The sequence below is a fragment of the Battus philenor genome, unplaced genomic scaffold, assembly GCF_028537555.1.
Source record: "Battus philenor isolate CCGP_79_NKW_IND1 unplaced genomic scaffold, ilBatPhil1.0.hap1 SCAF_23, whole genome shotgun sequence".
Lineage (NCBI taxonomy): Eukaryota > Metazoa > Arthropoda > Insecta > Lepidoptera > Papilionidae > Battus > Battus philenor.
In genome coordinates, this window is record NW_027181686.1 from 2,317,548 (window position 1) to 2,337,263 (window position 19,716).

The following is a 19,716-nucleotide window of genomic DNA, read 5'->3' on the forward strand; positions in this document are numbered from 1 at the left end:
TCTCCCGACATGTAATCGTAAAATTTTTAACTTCACAAATAGAAATGTGACTACCCAACTAGTACTAACTAACAGGGTATCATTCAAGAGTCATTATCCGCTCAAGGTCACATAAAACACTCATATTTCAAAACAATATCACAAAGTAAATAATTCCGTATGAAGATCTCTACATCTCTTTATCAAGTCCATTAGACAAACAGTCGGAAACGTCGTGTCGGTGTCGCGTGCCTGAATGTCAAAGAAAGTGTTATCAGGCGATGTGCGGGGGGGTGAGGGAGTGGAGGGCACGTGAGCCGCGCTGATAGTGACGGCAACGTGATCTTAAACATGGAGCGGATGGCCTCCATTGACAATGACAAAGGTCAAGGGCCAACTCGCGCATTTACCGATATTATTGTGATTATTGTTAGTTACTGGTAGTTCTGTAGTAAAAGAACTATCTAGATCTTATCATCAAAGCGACAATATATGTGGCTAAAACAGTAGGAAAATATAATAATTTTACTCGTAATCAGTAAAGACAGTTGCACAAAATATATACAGAGACGTAACTTGACAATATTCCATGAATTCAACGTGCAGGTCAACCGCGCTTTACGGGGAACAGCCGAGTATGGTGTTCTGGACTGTTGACCCGCATAGCAGATTTTAGCAAGCCTCGTTGCAATGATTTAGTCTTCACCGATCAGATTCCCCTCCCCACCTAAATTTTAAATTATCTTAAGAAAAGCTGTGCTTTAGAAACCCAATCTAAAAATTAACTGATTTTCGGAAACGTGTGTCAAAGGTGTAATTTGCTTGACACTGGAATCTGTAAATCACAGCCTTTCTTTCTCTAATGACACTCAAGTCTCAACAGTGCTAACACTACATGATTAAATTTTATTTTTTTTTTCTTTTAGCAAAAACTATAAATTTTTTACTAATATATAGACTGAAGCAGATTGTGATTTTTTAAACATTCTTTCCTCAAACTTTCATTTATCATCATTATGTCAGCCAATAGGCGCCCATTCCAAGGCATAAGCTTCTCCCAAAGATCGCCACGATGGCTCGGTGTGGGTAGGCCGCCAACCAGATGTACCGACCATATACACCGTCATAGTAAACCTGTCGTGAACAATATTTTTGATAAAAAGGTACATAATTACCGAAAATTATTACTTTTGAAGGCAAGTACTTACATATTATGTAAATGCATTATAGGTTGTGGGCAAGTTCTTGTCCAAGCACGAGTTCGACCTCATCTGCCGCGCGCATCAAGTGGTCGAGGACGGCTACGAGTTCTTCGCAAAACGGCAACTGGTCACTCTTTTCTCCGCCCCCAACTACTGCGGCGAGTTTGACAATGCGGGTAAGTTATGGTACCATTTCTTTATTTGATTTCAGGAGAAAATCTATTCACAATATGCTTCGTCCTCTGGGGACATTTGGTAGTTTTCTTCAGTACTTTGGAACTTCAGCTTTTGCAGCGGGATGCACCGGTGACTCCACATGTTTACTAAGCACATCCCAGACAAGGTTGAACCTCTCCCAGTACCCTCAGCAACACGAGATGTTTTTGTAATGCTGGACAGCATTCATCTTTAGATTCCTGGACGATAAAGACCCCCAACCTTTTCCTTTACCTCCTAAACTTTACGACGCTTTTATAATAGAAGACCAACGCTGCTACTGCCTCTTTTTCGCAACTGACAGATAAAGTTTTTTTATCGGTTGCATAGATGAACATCCTTTTCTAAGATGATGTCCATTGACATCTTCGTCAGTCTATAGGTGACATATGTATACTTTACGGAACGAAGTTATGCCTTGAAACTAAACAGAAATGCCCTTTATGTATGTACCAGAAACCCAACGTAAGTCTACTTCTGCTCATGCTCCACAATAATCAATTCTTTTTTTATGTCGGCGGGAACATCTTCTGGATAGTCACAAGATAACCTACTCCCTCGGTGGTTATCATCCGTACCTTTGGAGGGGCCGCCGGAACTCCTGTGGAAATCGCAGGTGTCCCTCTGAGGCTCAAATCCCCTTGCAATAATCACGGTATCCTAGGGTAACTGTTCTAAAAGCCATGTGCTTATTGCAGGCGCGCTGATGTCCGTCGACGAGACTCTGATGTGCTCCTTCCAAATCCTCAAGCCGGCCGACAAGCGTAAGCTGTACTCGGGCCTCAACATGGGCCGCCCCAACACGCCGCCACGCGCCCAGCCCAAGAACAAGAAGAAGTGAGTACCCACACTCACACACGTATACACAGGCACGCATACACCATACTTCATTACCACTTTCATTTTATAATTCTAATGGTATCCCTATAAGGATTACTTTTAAATAAGGATACCTTGATGCATACAGACTAATTAATTTTAATCTACATCTTCCTCCAGTTGCTATTGCAAAACCATATATATGTTATTATAAACTCAATTCTTATATTGAATAGTAATAGACATCTAATAAAAACAAGAAAAATCTATTTGTTTTTCTAAATGTCTAATAGTTCTCTTTTTATTACAAGAATTTTATTAGATTATACAAAATTATTAACCAAACCACACTTACATACATACACCAATGCTCCAAATTACTGGTCAATTATTACATTAAAAGTCCAAAGACTAGGTGTTAAATCAAAAGTTAATGTTAAAAGTTAATTATTGTAAATTAAAAATAAAACTTTTCAACACTTTACATCACAAAGATATCCAAAAGCAAGGCACAACAGACTAATGTTAATATATGTTAATTAAAACTTATTTTGTATGTCCCTATATTTTAATTATGATAATATATTATTCTAATACCATAAATTGGTTACAAAGTCAAACTTACGTTAATAATAGTATAGATAATACTTCATAATTAATTTTTACATGGTCGTTCAAACCGGATTCGGAAACTTCAGGTTCAAATGTTAACATATTAATGTATTGCGTATTATTATTTTTAAAACCAACAAGAATTTTCTATTGAATGTCACCCTACTATTATGTTTCCATGAACTTTACGTATATTTATACTTTTTTACGCACAAACCTGTTTTTGTCTAATGGACAGACGACACATAACAAGAGTCTCTCATAGAAAAGAAATCAAAATCTTGCAAAATAACTAGGTATTGCTTAAACTGAAGATACTATCTTACTTACGAATTGACGTTACCATGTACTTGGCGATAAGTTTTTGATATGGCTGTTGATTTACTAGACAATTGTATGTACGCCTTGGTAATCTCGTCAATTTTGTTACAATTTTATGAAAATTTGTTTATGTACCCCTCAAAAAACAGGTTTGTGTGTATATATGAATGTGGGAATTTCATAAGATGGACGATTTCGAAATTGTTATGGTATAAAGATATGTCTTAGTGTTTACTGCCAACTTAGAGTAAAGCTCCTTTTTACAATTACCCCCAACAAACTTTAGTGCGAGGCAATTGACTGCCAGCGCCATCTATTAGCAACAGTCGGAGTTACAGCATCTCAAACGCCATCTATGTACAGCATATTTCGTTACATGATTTATGAAGATGTTTCGGCAGTTAATTAGTGTTGAGAGATCATTTAAATGTCTCATAACTTGTAACATGTTTTCTATGTAATGGTTATATTTTTGTCGTTGTTTCAAAATCGTCCAAATGGTGTTATATCTGTGTACCTACCGACTGATCTAACCAAGTGTCCGCTCCCCGCAGCTAAGCTCCCGAGGTTGAGCGTGCATCTTTGCCGTCGACTTGCATGGACACCCACGCTGCTGTAGTTTTTACACTTCAATACACATCGGCCGTGCTCTGTTGACGGCTTAGACGAACCTCTTTTTTTATATCACTATATTCACATACTTTTTGGTACCCACATTAGACAAAGACAGGATAGCAAATACTCAATTATCGATAATATTCGACTAAAATAAATCCAATATGTTAGAATTGGTACAATCCCACCGTCAACAGAGTTCGAACGAAACCTCCTGTATATTTAATATGGACGTCTACATTCACTTTTGTATGATTTTAACAAATTAATTAAATTAGCAATCAAGTATTAATAACGGCGTTGTCTAAAGCTCTCTGTTATCAACCTTCGTGCTGCCATACAAAGAATGTGCATCAAATGGCGTGAATTATAAAATTGCTTGCAGAGCTGCAAACGGTTCATTTTCAATGATAGCTTTTCAAAACCACACTTGTGACAATAGCAGTAATGTTTAAGTAAATGTAATTGAAATGTTTTTGTAAGTATTTCAGTATAAGATAACATTTTTTATATTCCAAATGCAGAACTTTGTTTTTCCAATGAGACAACGACATTATTTAAAATTGAATCACATTGAAATGTCTTCTTTTTAATTTTCTTCAATATGATTTGATGTAATTTATTAAATGTGTACGTCTAGAATGCCGGCTGCATGTAGCGACTCTTAATTTTATACTGTATCCACTGAACTGTACGAAAGAATGTTGAATGCTGAAAAGTGAGATTGTATGTTTGTGTGTTTGACTTAACTGAACGCTTGTGTTATTCGATATCAAGTTAATTTAAGTAAATGATTTCGATTAAAATATTGGCGAGTTGAGAAGGGATTGGTCCTTCCATACATTGATTGTACATGCGATAGAATATGTAGTAAGCATAACTTGAAACTAAGTCGTTCCGTCCCTCTTCTAAGTTGGACGAAACAGTTTTTCGGGACAGCGTAGTATGCTTTTGTGAAAATACCTACATTACTTAATTACAATCGCTTGAAAAAGAACCCAATGTTTGTGACTAAATATAGTCAAATTTTAAAAGTTTAAATTTAATTTTTTGTTTAAATGAACTTTTAGAGGCCATTCATGAAATACGTGACACTTTAGAAGGGGACGCCGACTTTTCTTCCTAGTAGTTGTCAATGTAATGTGACACTTTCTGCTAACTATCTTTGATATGTTACTTTAGAAATCTGAGGAAATAATGGATTAATTCTGTCGTTCTATTGAAGCCAACTTCAAGGCTTACCCCAAAGATCACCACGAAGATCGGTCTCGCGCTACCCGCGTTAATATAATGTTTATTAAATAAATTAATCGAAGTATTTAAATTATTTTCATAGTCCGTCCCCCCTCTCCAGTCACCGGCGGAAAGGCGGAGCTTAGTGACGTCACACTAAGCCCCGCCTTTCAGAGCGAACGTATTTAATGAACGGTCTCATATTGCAATTCCCAAATTCTTTGTCAAAAGAAATGTTTAATTTTCCACCGACAGTGTTACCGTACTTGGGAAGTTTAGGAAAAAAATGATAGGACAAGCGCATTGAGCGCACAGAAGTAAACAATTTGAATTAGTGAGAGCCGCAGAGCGATACAGAGGCCGCCGGTCGAACAATATGAATCAATGGTTAATTGTATGAACAATAATTGTATATTAATTTCGTAAATAAATACTTTCTCAATAGTTTTTGTATTTTATTTATCCCTGCAGTACAGCTTGGTAAACTGAAGAATAGAACCGACGCGGTAGTTAATAGAGGTGAGTAGAGATGGGTAAAAGATATCCCCGACAAGAAAAGAGTGATTTATATATTTTCCATCTTGTGATGCCGTCGTTCCCAAAAGTCGTAGTTTAAATTATTAATACAAACATGCAATAGCTATTCGTCTCTCTCTTTTATGTTTATATTGATATAAAAGTCCATCTCTTTCTAATTCTGAACGAGCTGTAACTTATCACGAAAATTGACTAATAATATAAATATATAGAGATATAGTTGAAACATGCAAGCTAGAGAGTAATTATATCTTTATTGTCATTAGCTCGTTCTCTAGAGGGAGTTACTACTGCTTATCATAGGGATCGCCCAATCAAATAATAATCTTGTTGTCTCGCTCGCACAGTACCTGCCACGTAGGCCTATGCGGATTCACTTACCAACAATTCCCAACTTATTCAATTATGATTATCAACGATTTTACCAAAGTTCACGGACCCCTCCATTCCGTGAACTCATACAGATGAAGCTGTAAAAGCCGCAAGGCTAACAGCATTAACTTCTACAGAAACAGTACAGTACTTACCAACGAGTTATGCTACGCAAAATGTATAGATATAGCGGCAAAATAAAGTAATAGAAGCGAGAATCAAGAACCGAATTGATTAACAATATTGAATACAGTATTTCTCACACCTTCAACAAACTTTTACTCAACGACATATCTCCTACTCTATGATAGCTAGGAGTAATCGATTGTATTATGACATATACAGAGATAACAATTTTAGTGCGGGGAGTCTGCCTACTAAGTAGACCGACATAGTTATATTACGCAACTTGGTTCCTAGACAGTGCATAGAAGTGGTATTAGATATTAACAGGAAAAAATATCTAAGAATAAACAGGTAGGAGATTTTAACCCTTTCGTTACCAGCGCCGGAGTTTGCCGGCATACATCCCTGTTTTAAGATTTATCACAGCAAAATAAATTACATAGAATTATCGTAACTTCTATTTTTAATTAATATAGCAGTAAAATCTTTAAATATGTAACAGTTAAATGAGAGAATTCGAACATCATCCTACCCACATGCAATGTGCGGCACGCGGCGCGCTGTCCGGTTTAGTAGCGTCTCTTCGGCGGAACGCACTGCGGTAAGGAAAGGGTTGAGAACTAATGAAGGCGGAACTGAAAGGTGTCGAGTGGCGTGGTTAAGGCCCGCCACTAAGTGGGGCAGAAGTTTTAGGATGCCGGTAGCAGAAAACCTGTGTATAGGGGTGATCTTTAGAGGCGAGGATATATAGAGAGAGAAAATAATAAATTTATGTAAATTTTTACGTGTTATTTCTGGTTACAAAAAAGGTACGTATTATTCCAATTTATTTATTGGCAGAGTTATATTATTTTTGTTTTTTAAATGTTTACTTTGTTAAATTTCCTTTTTAAAAATTAGTATTTCCCTAACCCTAGAACCTATCTTCGATCTTTACATGGTTTGCTATAGAAAATCTTAATTCACTTTGCGGCGTTTCAATATGCGTCGTGTTTTTTGGAACGTAACCACGACGCAAAGTGAGGTATTGGTGTAGTATTTTCGTAACCCTGGAACCTATCTTCGATCTTTACATGGTTTTTTTGCTAAAGGTTATCTTAATTCACTTTGCGTCGTGTTTTTTGTAACATATCCACAACGGAAAATGAGGTATTGTTAAAAACGGAACACATTATACATTAAATACTTTTATTTATCGTCATCAATCATTTGGGAGCATTCCATCGCTTGTGATATTCACTTTTCGTTTACATTTACTAGCAGCGTGTAGTAAGAGAACGATGTTTTGATTATCTGTAAACAATAAATATATTTTAAAGTATATTCTGTTGCTTAAATACCTTATTTAATCTAGTGTTAAACCTGATGCGTGGTTGTATAGGCCACTCGTCCCCTAGTAGGTTATCCGTAAGGAAAACACTTGTCGGATAGTTTAAATGTACTATACAATATCACAGCAAAACAATCTCGATCAAAATAATCTTTCGGTAGCGCAGCGCGTCAGAGAGAGCGAGATACACACAGTCTAAAGAGGGAGTAGAAAAATATATGCGTTCTTAAATAATTAATTTGGTTGCGTTCCAATGAACACTATAAACCTTTTTTATTTGTTGCTAGAAAACAATGTATAGACTAAATTTATAACACGCAGTACTTGGATAGTTTATCAAATGAGCTTTCTTGAGGGTCGTATTACAATATTTTATCTAAGAATAAATTGATTAATTGAGGGACATCGGATAAAGGGTTTCTTTTTTTTTTCAACTGACAGTCGAGCACTGTAAAGCCTAGGCCTCCCCCAAATATCATCACAGTGACCAACACCGCCTTCCCACGAGCCTAACTATGTAGTGGGTTCATCTAGTGGGGAACATGCCCACGCTGCGTCTACTAGTTCGCAGTCGTGAACAGATGTGGAGTAATGTAGGTATGCTATTGTTAAAGCAACAGATATCGGGTATCTAAGTGTCGTTAAGAAATGCAGCCCCAAACCCGGCTGCACTGGTTTGCCAGTTCGATTCGATCCTCCCTACTGTGAATATTAACTTATTTTAACTGCATTATCGTATATTTTATATTATTTTTAAAATCTCATTACATTTATCTCCCCTGTCCATCTGTCCCGTATTTATAAGTTAAAGAGCAGACTGTCAGTAAGAGTTAGGAAGAAGAGTAGGGAGTGGCACCATCGTCCCACCAATGGGAGATTAAATGTAATGGAATCAGGCGTTATTTTGCGGAAGTCCATCTTAAGTAAGAAAAGGACAATTATTTAGCCACTTAGCAAACAATGGAAATTACACAACTACCACCGTTAAATCACTCAACACGTGTTTCACCCCTCCACGGGGCATCCTTAGGAGTTATGTTACACCGATAAGTGCCAAACACAGAGTCTGATATGAGTTGACTCTGTGTGTGTTTCGCATTGTTTGCCTCATGCGCATTAATCAGCGGGCGGTGCAATTTGTTGCACGACTACGACTGCATGTGCAGAAGTGGCTAAATATTAGTCCTTTTTTTACTTAGGGAGATAAAATGTAGCCGCATCTATTTGAGGTATTGCCGAAATAATATAAATGAGGTGATAAGCAAAAATGCTACATATTAGATAAGAATAAGGACTAGTTAACAAATTTTTAATAATAATATAACAAAAGCGTATAATAAAAACTCAACAAGTGGTAATAAAATAAATAAATAATGATCAAATTTGAAAATGTGCTATGATATAACAAATGGGTATGGCAAAAGAAGAAAATGCGAAGAATGGAAATAGAAAAATAATGGAGATAGTATAGAATGGAATAGGAGAGTTATAAGAAAACAAGCATCCCTGTTCTCAATAAGATAGATAGTATGAGAGGCCCCAACAACGAAGCACTTAAAAAAACAAATTTACCTAAGTCATCGTCCTAGTGTTTTATTTATTAAATTCAACCATTAAAGTAAGAAAAGGACTACCATATAGCTACTTCCGCTATGTAGCAGTAGTCGTGCAATAAAGTGCACCGTCAAACAATGCGAATTATACAACTACCACCGTTAAATCACTCAACACGTGTTTCACCCCTCCACGGGGCATCTTCAGGAGTAATGTTACATCGATTAGTGCCAAACACAGAGTGTTTGCCGCATGCGCATTTATCAGCGGGCTGGCTGGCGGTGCACTTTATTTCACGACTACTGCTACATAGCGGAAGTAGCTATATAGTAGTCCTTTTCTTACGTAGGATGGACTTCCGCAAAGTAACGCCTGAATCCATAAGATATTAACCACTAAAAGAATGAATATTGGAGTATTTTCATAATAAACTTACGACAACAAATGTGTGAAGGTCCATGGGTAGAAACCTTCCAGCGCGGACAACGACGGACCTCTGGTTGGCTAATAGGATATTGAGAAGAAGACGCCTCGGTGACGGACCCATAGCGTGCCAAAAGCTCTGGTAAGCCGCCGTGGATACACGATCCGCCTTAATCAGTACACGGAATTAAGATTTATTTGATCATTATACAGGGTGATTGGTTTAAAACTTTTACACCTAGACATATAAAGTGATCACTCTGAAATATGTTACATTATTTTTTTTTCTATTTGAGTGCGACGAGGTAATAGCTTCTGGCAGTACAAAATTAATAATAAATATTTATATGTAGTAATACGCTTATTTTTTTAGGATATTATTACGTCATTTATTACAGAAATTATTATTATTTGGTAATGATCTATAACAGGGATGACCAACACGCGGCTCCCAAGCCGCTTGCAGCTCATTAAACATGTTTATGTGGCCTGTCAAGCATTTCTAAAATTTAATTTATATTATCAATTTTCTCCCGTGAATATATTAAAATGGTAGTACATATTGAACCCAAACAATTTGTTTTTGACGACTTATTGTCACAGCGATTTTTCAAACACGCAATATGAACGTGCATGTGGAACGAAAAGTCCCCAAAAACGGGGACCATTTAAAAAAGGAATGCAACTTAATCTGGAAAAGAAATTTAATGGAAAAAAACACTGGATACATTAGACAAGCAAATATTAGAAAAGCGCGTCAAGCAAGCAGTAGCCCCGTATCACGCCACATGTGCGTATGGTACAATCGGCATAAGCGGAGCGTTTTTAAATGTCCCTATTATAAATATGGCGATGGTCCAATTGGAAGCAGATATCGTACACCACAAGGTATTTTATCTCTATCTTATCATATACAAAAGAAAAAGTATAGGGCTCACCTGTAAAATAATTTGATTACCAAAATAACAATACACATATATATCCAACGCCACTGCCGCTAAATACTCCACCGTTACCATGTCGAACTTCTGAAAAAGACATTTAATACATTTTCATACGTGTTTATACCGCCATACAGTAATGTTATACAAAACATATGTACGAATATCGTTGGTCTAGTGCACACTATCTTCGTATACAGTATAAAATCTGTTTTTGAGATATATATGAAAATTACAATCTATTTGGAATAAAATTGACGAAGTTATTGCTACAAAGCACGAGATACAGAACTCTAAACAATAAACACTGAACCCTAGGATCAAGAATACACGTGACCTTGAAGTTATTTACAATTTTTGTGTACGGTTCTCTTAAATTCTAACCGAGTACTATCTCGAACTTACTAGAACCTCCGTAGTATAAATCCCCTCCCCACGACGACAGTTCAGTGTTGTTTTTCGAGTTACAAGATTAAGATCTACGATCAGTGATATAAAGTGACTCTTTGGCAATTACTTGGACAGGGATTTCTTTAGCGATTTGAAAGCACAGTTTGGATTAAGCGAAAGTATACTTTGTGTTAAAGTAGGGTGACCATCTGATATGTGAATAAAGGACTCCTTGTGAACCAATGGTGTTTCATTCGAGTACAGAACCCACAAAACGTAACATTATTATTAAAAAAATTGTACATAGGATCTTGTATATCATAGTTACCAAGACACAAGCGTCTAACGAAACAACATTCGTTCTTAAAACTAATTACCGAACACATAGTAACTGAAATAAAGTCAAATTTAAACGAATGAGAGCCTAGAAACACCCTACTGGCATCGTTGTTTTCAGCTAACTATAATTTGGGAGTCTTCAAGTCAAGAATAGTCTAATAATAGTAATAATAGGCTGATAATAATCTTCTTAACAAGCATGTAGCATCGTAGACCTCGTCGTCACATAACATCAGACAAGACCAAGGTAAAGTTATTTGCCTACAGTCGATAAAAAAGTGTAGTACCTTCAAGTGACAGAAGAAGAAATTTTGCACTAATTTACCAGTTAATAATATGGTTACATATTTTAGCATTTCCAGAGAAACAGCACCTCAGTAGCAGCGTAGAGCAGCATGCAGAGATAGAGCGTGACCTGCACAACCCTCAGCACCAGAAGAGGTGACACGAACGCCTCGAACTTCTCTTTGTATTGGTTGATGACTTGGCACAGTCGGGCACACTCGCGTAGCGCCTCACTGGTTTCTACGTCGTAGGCGCTCTCGTAAATGTCTATTGGAATTTAACCTTAGTAAATTGCATACTATATAGAAAATAAATCAAAGAACGCCGTTTCTATGCTTATGGCGTAGAATAAAAAATATCTTGAAGCTTGAACTGAAATTTACTATATATAATCTCTAAACAAAATATTACTTTTGAATTTGGAATCTGTCATTTTTATATTGTTCATTGTCTTTCTTAATTTCGCGCAGAGATATTGTGAAATATTTTGTGATGAAATGGAGTGATAAAGTAAATCGAATTATTGTGATCGCATTATAAAGTATGGTGCCAAATACAATTTTTAAAATCCTTCAAATGAGTCAAATGTTTGTGTACCGAACTATAAATAAGTACAATGAAGTCTCCTATGTTTGTAGCAGAGAAAGCTATAAGAAACACATTGGTCGTACGAAAAGGCGATTAAAGTGGTAAGTAAATGAATTCTAAGAAATTCTGACCGAAAGCAAATGTCCTCGCATTTGAAAACATGACTTAAGACTTGTAGAATATAAGACACGCACTGGTCATTTCTTAACAGACAGTTCAAAAAATATACGGCGGGAAAATCAAAACAACTACTTAAGCGGTACGCCACAAGAGGTTATAGATAAATTTTATTAACCAATGAGATGTATTTTACAATTGAGCAATATTTTAATCAAACAAAATGCGGGTGTTTATGTTGAAAGTGTTAACCCTTAATAGCCTGATTTACGAAAGTGATTTTTTTTAATATTACTGTGTTTGCTTGATGGTCTAGATGAAGGAAAAAATAGATTTTTTTTTGAATTTTGTTGGAATATTATACAACAGTAAAATACGTACAGCCAACCTATAAAAAAAAATAATAGTAATGTGAACATTCGGTTTAAAAGATTGGTATCAAAATTGAAACTCTAGGCTATTAAGGGTTATAGAAGCTTTCCATTTAGTCAACAGACAGTACAACGTGGGAATTATCCGCGTTCAGTGATGGTTTGGTAGGGTTTGGACCGAGCTAAATTTGTAAAAAATGTGGATATAGGAATCGGGTCGCATTTCATTCATTTTTTAATCCGCGAATAGTGCAAACGCGAGTAAAAATATTTAACTGTATTAAACAAGCAACGAATTATTTCAATCATCAAAAAGGTTATATACATACATACTTACCATATTTAGTCTTATGTCCAATACAAAGAGTCTGAAAAAAAAAACAATTAAATCCTTTTTTATAATACGAGGGTGAATCAAAAAATTCTTGGAATCAATATTAAAAAATGCAAAGATTTAAATAATAATATTTTATTTTTCTACATAATCTTATTTCAATGCAATGCATTTAGAATAACGCGTTTCTAACTTCCTTATTCCTTGTGAAAAAAAATTATTTTCTTGACTCTCGAAAAAGTCCTCTACGGCAGCTATAACCGCGTCATTATCGTGAAATTTTGTTTCACGAATTTCCTCTTTTAATTTTGGAAATAAGTGAAAATCACTTGGGGCTAAGTCCGGAGAATATGGTGGGTGGTCAAGGAGATTGAAGCCAGCACAGCGGATTGCGTTGAGCGCAACTTCCGATCGATGAGCAGGAGCGTTATCTTGAAGGAACAACACGCCCAACGACAGTTTTTCACGACGTTTTTCTTTAATCGCTTCACGCACTTTCGGGATTAAATTTGCATAATAGGGTCCAGTAATCGTCTGGCCTTTTGGCATGTAATCAATAAAAAGGATTCCTTCATTATCCCAGAACACAGAGGCCATAACTTTCCTAGCGGTAGGAGCAACTCGAAATTTCTTAATGGATGGAGAGGGTGGTCTTTTCCAAGACATGCTTTGTCTTTTAGTTTCAGGATCAAAATGGTGGACCCACGTTTCATCCATGGTGACAAGACGACGGCAAAAATTATCCGAATCACGCTGGAACATTTCGAGATTACGCTTGGAAATTTCCAAACGTCGCTTTTGGTTTTCGTCGGTTAACATTCGTGGCACCCATCTTGCAGACACTTTTTTGAACCCCAGTGAATCAATTAAAATGGATTGAACGCTACTAAAAGATATCTTTAGGATCTCAGCTATATGTTTTATAGTCATTCTTCTGTCTTCCAAAACCAGATTCTCAACCTTTTTGACATTTTCTTCTGTAACGGAGGTTGAAGGCCGCCCAGAACGCGGGTCATCTTTACAGCTTGATCTACCTCTTTTAAATTCAGCCACCCAGTACGCAACCGTAGAATAGGGTAGAGCATCACCCCCTAATGTCTGCTGAATGTCCAAAAAAATTTCCTTCGTAGACATTTTTTTCAAACTGAGATATTTTATCACCGCACGTAACTCACTTTTATCCATAATTTTGACTTTTTAGCAACTCGTTGCACAAAAAAAATTATTACATGCGAACGAACTGACAAAAACAAGTGACAGTCTGCATAAATATAGTGTGATAGACACTCTTTACTTTGAATATCGAACTTGATCCAAAAAGATTTCATATATATGCACTTCTAAGAACTTTTTGATTCACCCTGGTACATTGATGTAAAGCAGAGGTGTCCAGACTTTTTTTCATAGGCCACTTTCAAAATATAACTTGTTTAGATGGACCTCCTGTAGTTATATTTCTACCATATAAAATTCGACAATAAATATGAAAATTGTCTTCGTGTTACATCCCCCTGTTTGTCTAAATAGAAGTTGCAGACAACGGGGCGCCCAAGCTCCCGTCGCATTTACTTGTGTAAGTTATATTCGCATTTTGTTTATTTCGCATTTTAATTAAAGATAATTTAATCCGATTCCAAAAACTTTCATTCCATCTCCCATTGCTTTATAGACCCAGTGAACACACTGAACTCTTTTACCCTACAGATTCATACCTCCATTTTCTTTTCACGCCAACGTAATTGAAAACGGGAGACTATGTTGTGAAATATTAATGTACACTGTAATAATATTGCTATATAAAAAAGCCGCCAGATGTGAAAGTTCCCGCGGACGTCGTCACAACGCTTAACCTTTTGTTTGTCTCGCCCACTCATCTCGCTCACTCGCACGGCGTGCACGATACGCGCTCTTGCTTGCTCTTGGCAGGTAGCCAAGACGCGCAGCACGTGCGCCCGCGGCCGTTGGAGTTCTAGAGAGTCGGATTTGAGCCATGGTTCGATGCGCAACCGCGCGTAGGCGAATTAATCATTTTCCGCGCACAATTTGTTTAATAATTAAATAAACGTGTTTCCACATCACAACACTTAATATTTGATAAGTAAGAAAAGGACCAATATTTAGCCATTTCCGCACATGCAGTGGTAGTCATGCAACAAAGTGCACCGCCCGCCAGCCCGCTGATAAATGCGTATGCGGCAAACAATGCGAATTACACAACCGCCACCGCCAAATCACTCAACACGTGTTACACCCCTCCACGGAGTATCTTCAGGAGTTATGATGTTACATCGATTAGTGCCAAACAGAGTCTAGTGACTAAATATTGGTCCTTTTCTTACTTAGGATGAACTTGTGCAAGGTAACGCCTGATTCCATTAAATAATTAATATTTGATATACTCAAGTTATGTGATACAGTATATAATTGTAAATAGAAGATAATTCGTACCAGTTTATCGTCATAGTTGTAACAAGAGTCGAGGAACTCGCTTCTGTTGTAAATGTAGTTGTGGCGTTCGTCCTCCAGGATATCAGCGTGGGCAGGCATCAGCGCAGCGTGATGGACGCCGCCCTTCAGCAGGGCTGTATAGCGAGCATTCCTCAAACTGCAGCAGACCAAGTCCAGCTGCCCGCAAAGTAGTATCGCGTTCGACGCAAAGAACACGCCTGCATATTTAAATTAATTTCAATCTAAATATAAAGATAAGTTAAAATTTGTTTATTTAACATTGCAAACTTTTAACAGAACTGTTATCGATGGTCAACTTAGTACCTATTTATTTTTTAAATCTATTAGGGGGACCGGAAAGTAAAGTCGTTTCTGCACATTTTTGATAGCTCATTACATACTTGGAAGACGTTGTATAATAGATGGCAAAAGGTTGTTGATAACGAAGGTACATATATATTTTTGGTCGCCTTAATGTTTTATTTTTGACTCTACTCTGCTTGCTGCTGCTCTGCTGAGAAGAAGCAGAAAGAAACTCCACAACAACACATCTTTTAATACGGTAAAGAATACAAATTTATAGAAATACACTTTATCAGACATAGCCTAAATAATAAGAATTAATCAGGCGATATCACGACGAAGGACTCTTGTCATTTAAATATTCGTTTACTGAATAATAAGCTTTTATTGTCAATTTATATTCAAAACACATTATCGACATAAAAAAATAAACATTTTGTACTTTAACGATCTTCTTCAAGTAAAGATATAACCTCTTCGGTGTTATTATAGCTAAATGCAGAGTGAGCAAATAAGACAAACGGGTTTTAAAAATATCACTGAAAAAAAAAAACTACAAAGCTCGGGAAATTACTGAGGTGTGTCTTAAATCTAAAATTCTAATATCGCTGGCACTTGGCTCGTGGAATATCAGATATTTCTTCGTAAATTTAGTTTTTTAACTGGGCAACCGTTCGTTTATTGACTTACACGCAGCTTTTAAAGGACACTGAAATAAAACAATGCAATATCGTCCCACTAGATGGACAGACGAACTGTTAAGTTCCAAAGACTGAATGCAGGTCGCTTCCAACCAACTGTGGACATCTTCCTCCTTAAATAATGATAATGAACTGGACTGTCTCACAAATCTCTTATTAATAACGACTTGCCAGGAAGACGGACAATTACTCACTACATTCTTAATGGGAATCAACTGCAGTTTAGTTACATGTATTCTGTTACAAGAATCACTTATTTTTCCTACACACACCAGGACAATAAGAGGAACACAAAAAAAACTATTTTTTTGACAATTTTTTTTTCGACTAAATAATCACGTCTGCTCAAATTACTAAAAATAATAATTAATTAAGTATCTAATAGAATCAAACGTTACCTCGTGGAAGTCCATCCTAACTAAGAAAGGGGCTAATATATAGCTACTTCCGCTATGCAGCAGTAGACGTGCAATGTGCACCGCCCGCCAGCCCGCTGATAAATGCGCGTGCGGTAAACAATGCGAAACACAACTACCACCGTTAATCTACTCTACACGTGTTTCACCCCTCCAAGGGGCGTCCTCAGGAGTTGTTATGTTTCTAGCGGAAGTAGCTATATATTAGTCCCTTTCTTAATTAATTAAGCTGCAAAATATTTACTTTTTTAAATTTATGCTAAAAGTATAAAAAATACCGATTCATGTATTTTTCCTTTTTAGTTATTATCGGTTTAATTTTAAAGTGAACACAAAAAAACGAAATCAATATCGAGTATTGCCCCCGCGAACCCTTATTAGTGCTTGATGATTGCCCATATTCAAAATAAGGTTGTTGATTAATTCTTAAGGTCACATTCTTCCACCAATGCTAGTTTTAAATCATGAATTGTGCCGGTTAGAGTATTTTAACTGTTTGTCTGCTACGCGGCACAAAATCACTGGTACTTTTAACCCTTTTTATACATTTTTTTTTAAATATACCACAGGTTATTTTCATGGAAACAACGATTTTTCTTAATTGTTTTCTTTATAATACGAAAAGAATTATATAATTGGTTTATATTTGTCTAAATGAGTGTTTAATTTGACAACATCATATTAAAATATGATTTTTTAAATGTAAAAGCATAAATAGAATTGCCCGAGTTAAATTTCTATATTTACTAACCCAACTGTCCAACTGCCAAAGCCACGAACGCTTGCCCCACACATTGCTTGAGAAAAACAAACACAATTACGCTGGTGCTGGAGGCGTCTGAGTAGATCCAAGGCTGCAGCGGTTGTTTAGTCCATACTGGAATCAAAAATAAAAAACTTTCAACTTTATGCGAATGTTACAAAATTGTTTTTTTAATAGCACATGGTCAGTACTTGTCTAGTAAGAATCGGTGACTGAACGCGTTTAGTCTGAATCTATTTACAGTAACTAACTGACTCCCTTTAGAAACATAAGATCCTATGCCCTAGTTTTTATACAGAGTAATTGGTGATTATTGATATACGATATTATTTACTTGTCAGTAAAAAGCTTTAATAACCTGTTTTCAATCATTCTTTATAAATTTTTTATTCTGAAATAAATTACACAACCTTTTTTTCTAATCAAATAGGTCAGACCAATAACTTCTGGCAGTACAAATTCTTTAAGAACAGATGATAAACAATAATTAATATAAAATGTCGTAATCCGAATTGCGAAAACGATTTTTCTTACTATATATATCTTTACGTTGTTTATTATTTCAGAAACCATTGAGATGTAGATAGAGTGTACCATACAATAATTTATAGCATATAAGATATATACATTCACACAAACCAATAACCTAGAAGATTATACATCAGTATTAATTTTAACACCGTATAAAATCCCCTAATGTTTCGATAAAGGAAACTTTTAAATAATAACTGTAATATTATACATGTCGATTGCCAATGCTTTGACAGTTTCACTATTAGTTTCCTTCTTTATTTCAAATTCTGTTTCAATCAATTGTAAAACTTATTAAGGAAACGTCAACCTTAAGTTACTTGCTTGCATTTTTATTTTACCTGACTGTCACTGCTTCTCAAATGGCATTTGCAGATTCTGCGAGATTGGAGCGGTAGAGCGCAGAGTGCTCCCAGCTTAAGACATTTAAAGTAGCGAAGCCGAGCTCTTAGGTAACTTCGATGAACGCTCCATGAAGTGAAGTACAAAGCCCCCACAAGGGGACCACGGTTTGAATTGTCACACGTTTGATAATGTCCGCTTAGAATGTACAACAAGGGAGCCCGAGAGGTCCGAATCTCGGTTTGACCGGCTGCTATTGGCTCGCTAATATCACAACTACCAAAAAGCTACACAGCTAAATATTATATTTAATTTACTATATATATGCTTATTACAATTATTTAGTAAAAATAAAATTGTTTGCTTTTATTGAAACTGATTTTTAGCGAGTCTTAAATTAAGTAATGTTTGACTTTGACATCCCTGGGTTAGATTACTTAAAATAAATTTTTAGTAAGATTTTTTATGAATAACAGGCACATTTAATAAAAAAAATGATCAATATTTGTCAGAATACTACTTACAATGAGCAATAACGGGTAGAATAACATAAATAGTGACGCTAAACAAAGTGCAGGCCGTGTAGAAATAAGCAAAACTCTTTGCATAATTGTAGCTCTTCAACATTGTCATATTAGTGAGACCTCTAGCCGAGTGACTCTTGAAGTTTAAGTTCATGAAGTCAATAAGATCGTATAGTTCGCTCTTGTATATCGCGAAGTAGGCTACAATAGCCACAGACGCGACTAGAGGCAGCCCATCAGCTATCTCCCCCAGGCTGTTCATTACATCCATCCATTCAGTCCACAAATGTACTAACAATGACGCCGACAAATCTGCTAAAACAAAAAGCACCAAAGCTAGATACATATAGTTAACAATCCACTCGTATTCTCTCTTTGGTTTCTTATACCAATCCCAACATGCGACGAATTTCAAAGGTATCTCCAAGAAATGCGTGTAATTTTTTATTGTTTCTATATTTAAAGAAGTTTCTCTAGTTTTTCGGATCATTTTACTCCGTTTCATAGCGATCAGCTTTAGTAAACAATTGAATTGTAATTAAACCAATGTAAAGTTTGAACAATTAACTCTTTCGAAAGTTCGAAGGAGGTAATTAGATGTATTGCAATATTAAAACGTTTAAGTAGAGTTTACTGGAGTTTCAACGCAAGGTAATTGTCGTTTGACTTGCCTCAAGTATATAATAAGCAGTATTCGACGTAGTTAATATTTTGCAAGCTATATATGGCAACATTAATTTTTGATTACTTTTTAATTATTAAAAAATATAGTTTATAAAATTATGTTAAAAAAGAAATATTAGAAGCAATATAAAAATAATAATAATAATTGGAAATGTTAATAATAAAAATCTCTAAGAAATGTGGCGAAGGATGGGAAGCGATGTGTAAATGAATGCTTTGAGAATGAGAAAATTGTGAAGCATAAAAGAAGGAAGAAAGAGAGAAATTGTGAAGGATGAAAGAAGGAAGAAAGAGAGAAAT

General features: G+C 36.0%; 2 protein-coding genes across 2 annotated transcripts in view; one reads left to right on the forward strand and one right to left on the reverse strand.

The window, feature by feature from the left end:
- Positions 1-5,442, forward strand: part of LOC137923929 (serine/threonine-protein phosphatase PP1-gamma catalytic subunit B) — a 54,760-nt gene extending 49,318 nt beyond the window's left edge. Inside the window, exons 6-8 of the mRNA XM_068767174.1 lie at positions 1,210-1,357; positions 2,096-2,234; positions 3,704-5,442. Coding sequence (XP_068623275.1) covers positions 1,210-1,357; positions 2,096-2,234; positions 3,704-3,707 — 291 coding nt within the window. The 3' untranslated portion in view covers positions 3,708-5,442. The remainder of the gene's footprint in view (positions 1-1,209; positions 1,358-2,095; positions 2,235-3,703) is intronic.
- Positions 5,443-11,358: 5,916 nt separating this feature from the next.
- LOC137924346 (putative odorant receptor 85e) lies at positions 11,359-19,222 on the reverse strand. Its single transcript, XM_068767740.1, has 5 exons — positions 18,733-19,222; positions 17,324-17,449; positions 15,153-15,370; positions 12,708-12,738; positions 11,359-11,561 (listed from the first exon to the last, which is right to left on the reverse strand). The coding sequence occupies exons 1-5, from the start codon at positions 19,220-19,222 to the stop codon at positions 11,359-11,361; spliced, it is 1,068 nt and encodes a 355-aa protein (XP_068623841.1).
- Between the last annotated feature and the right edge of the window lie 494 nt (positions 19,223-19,716).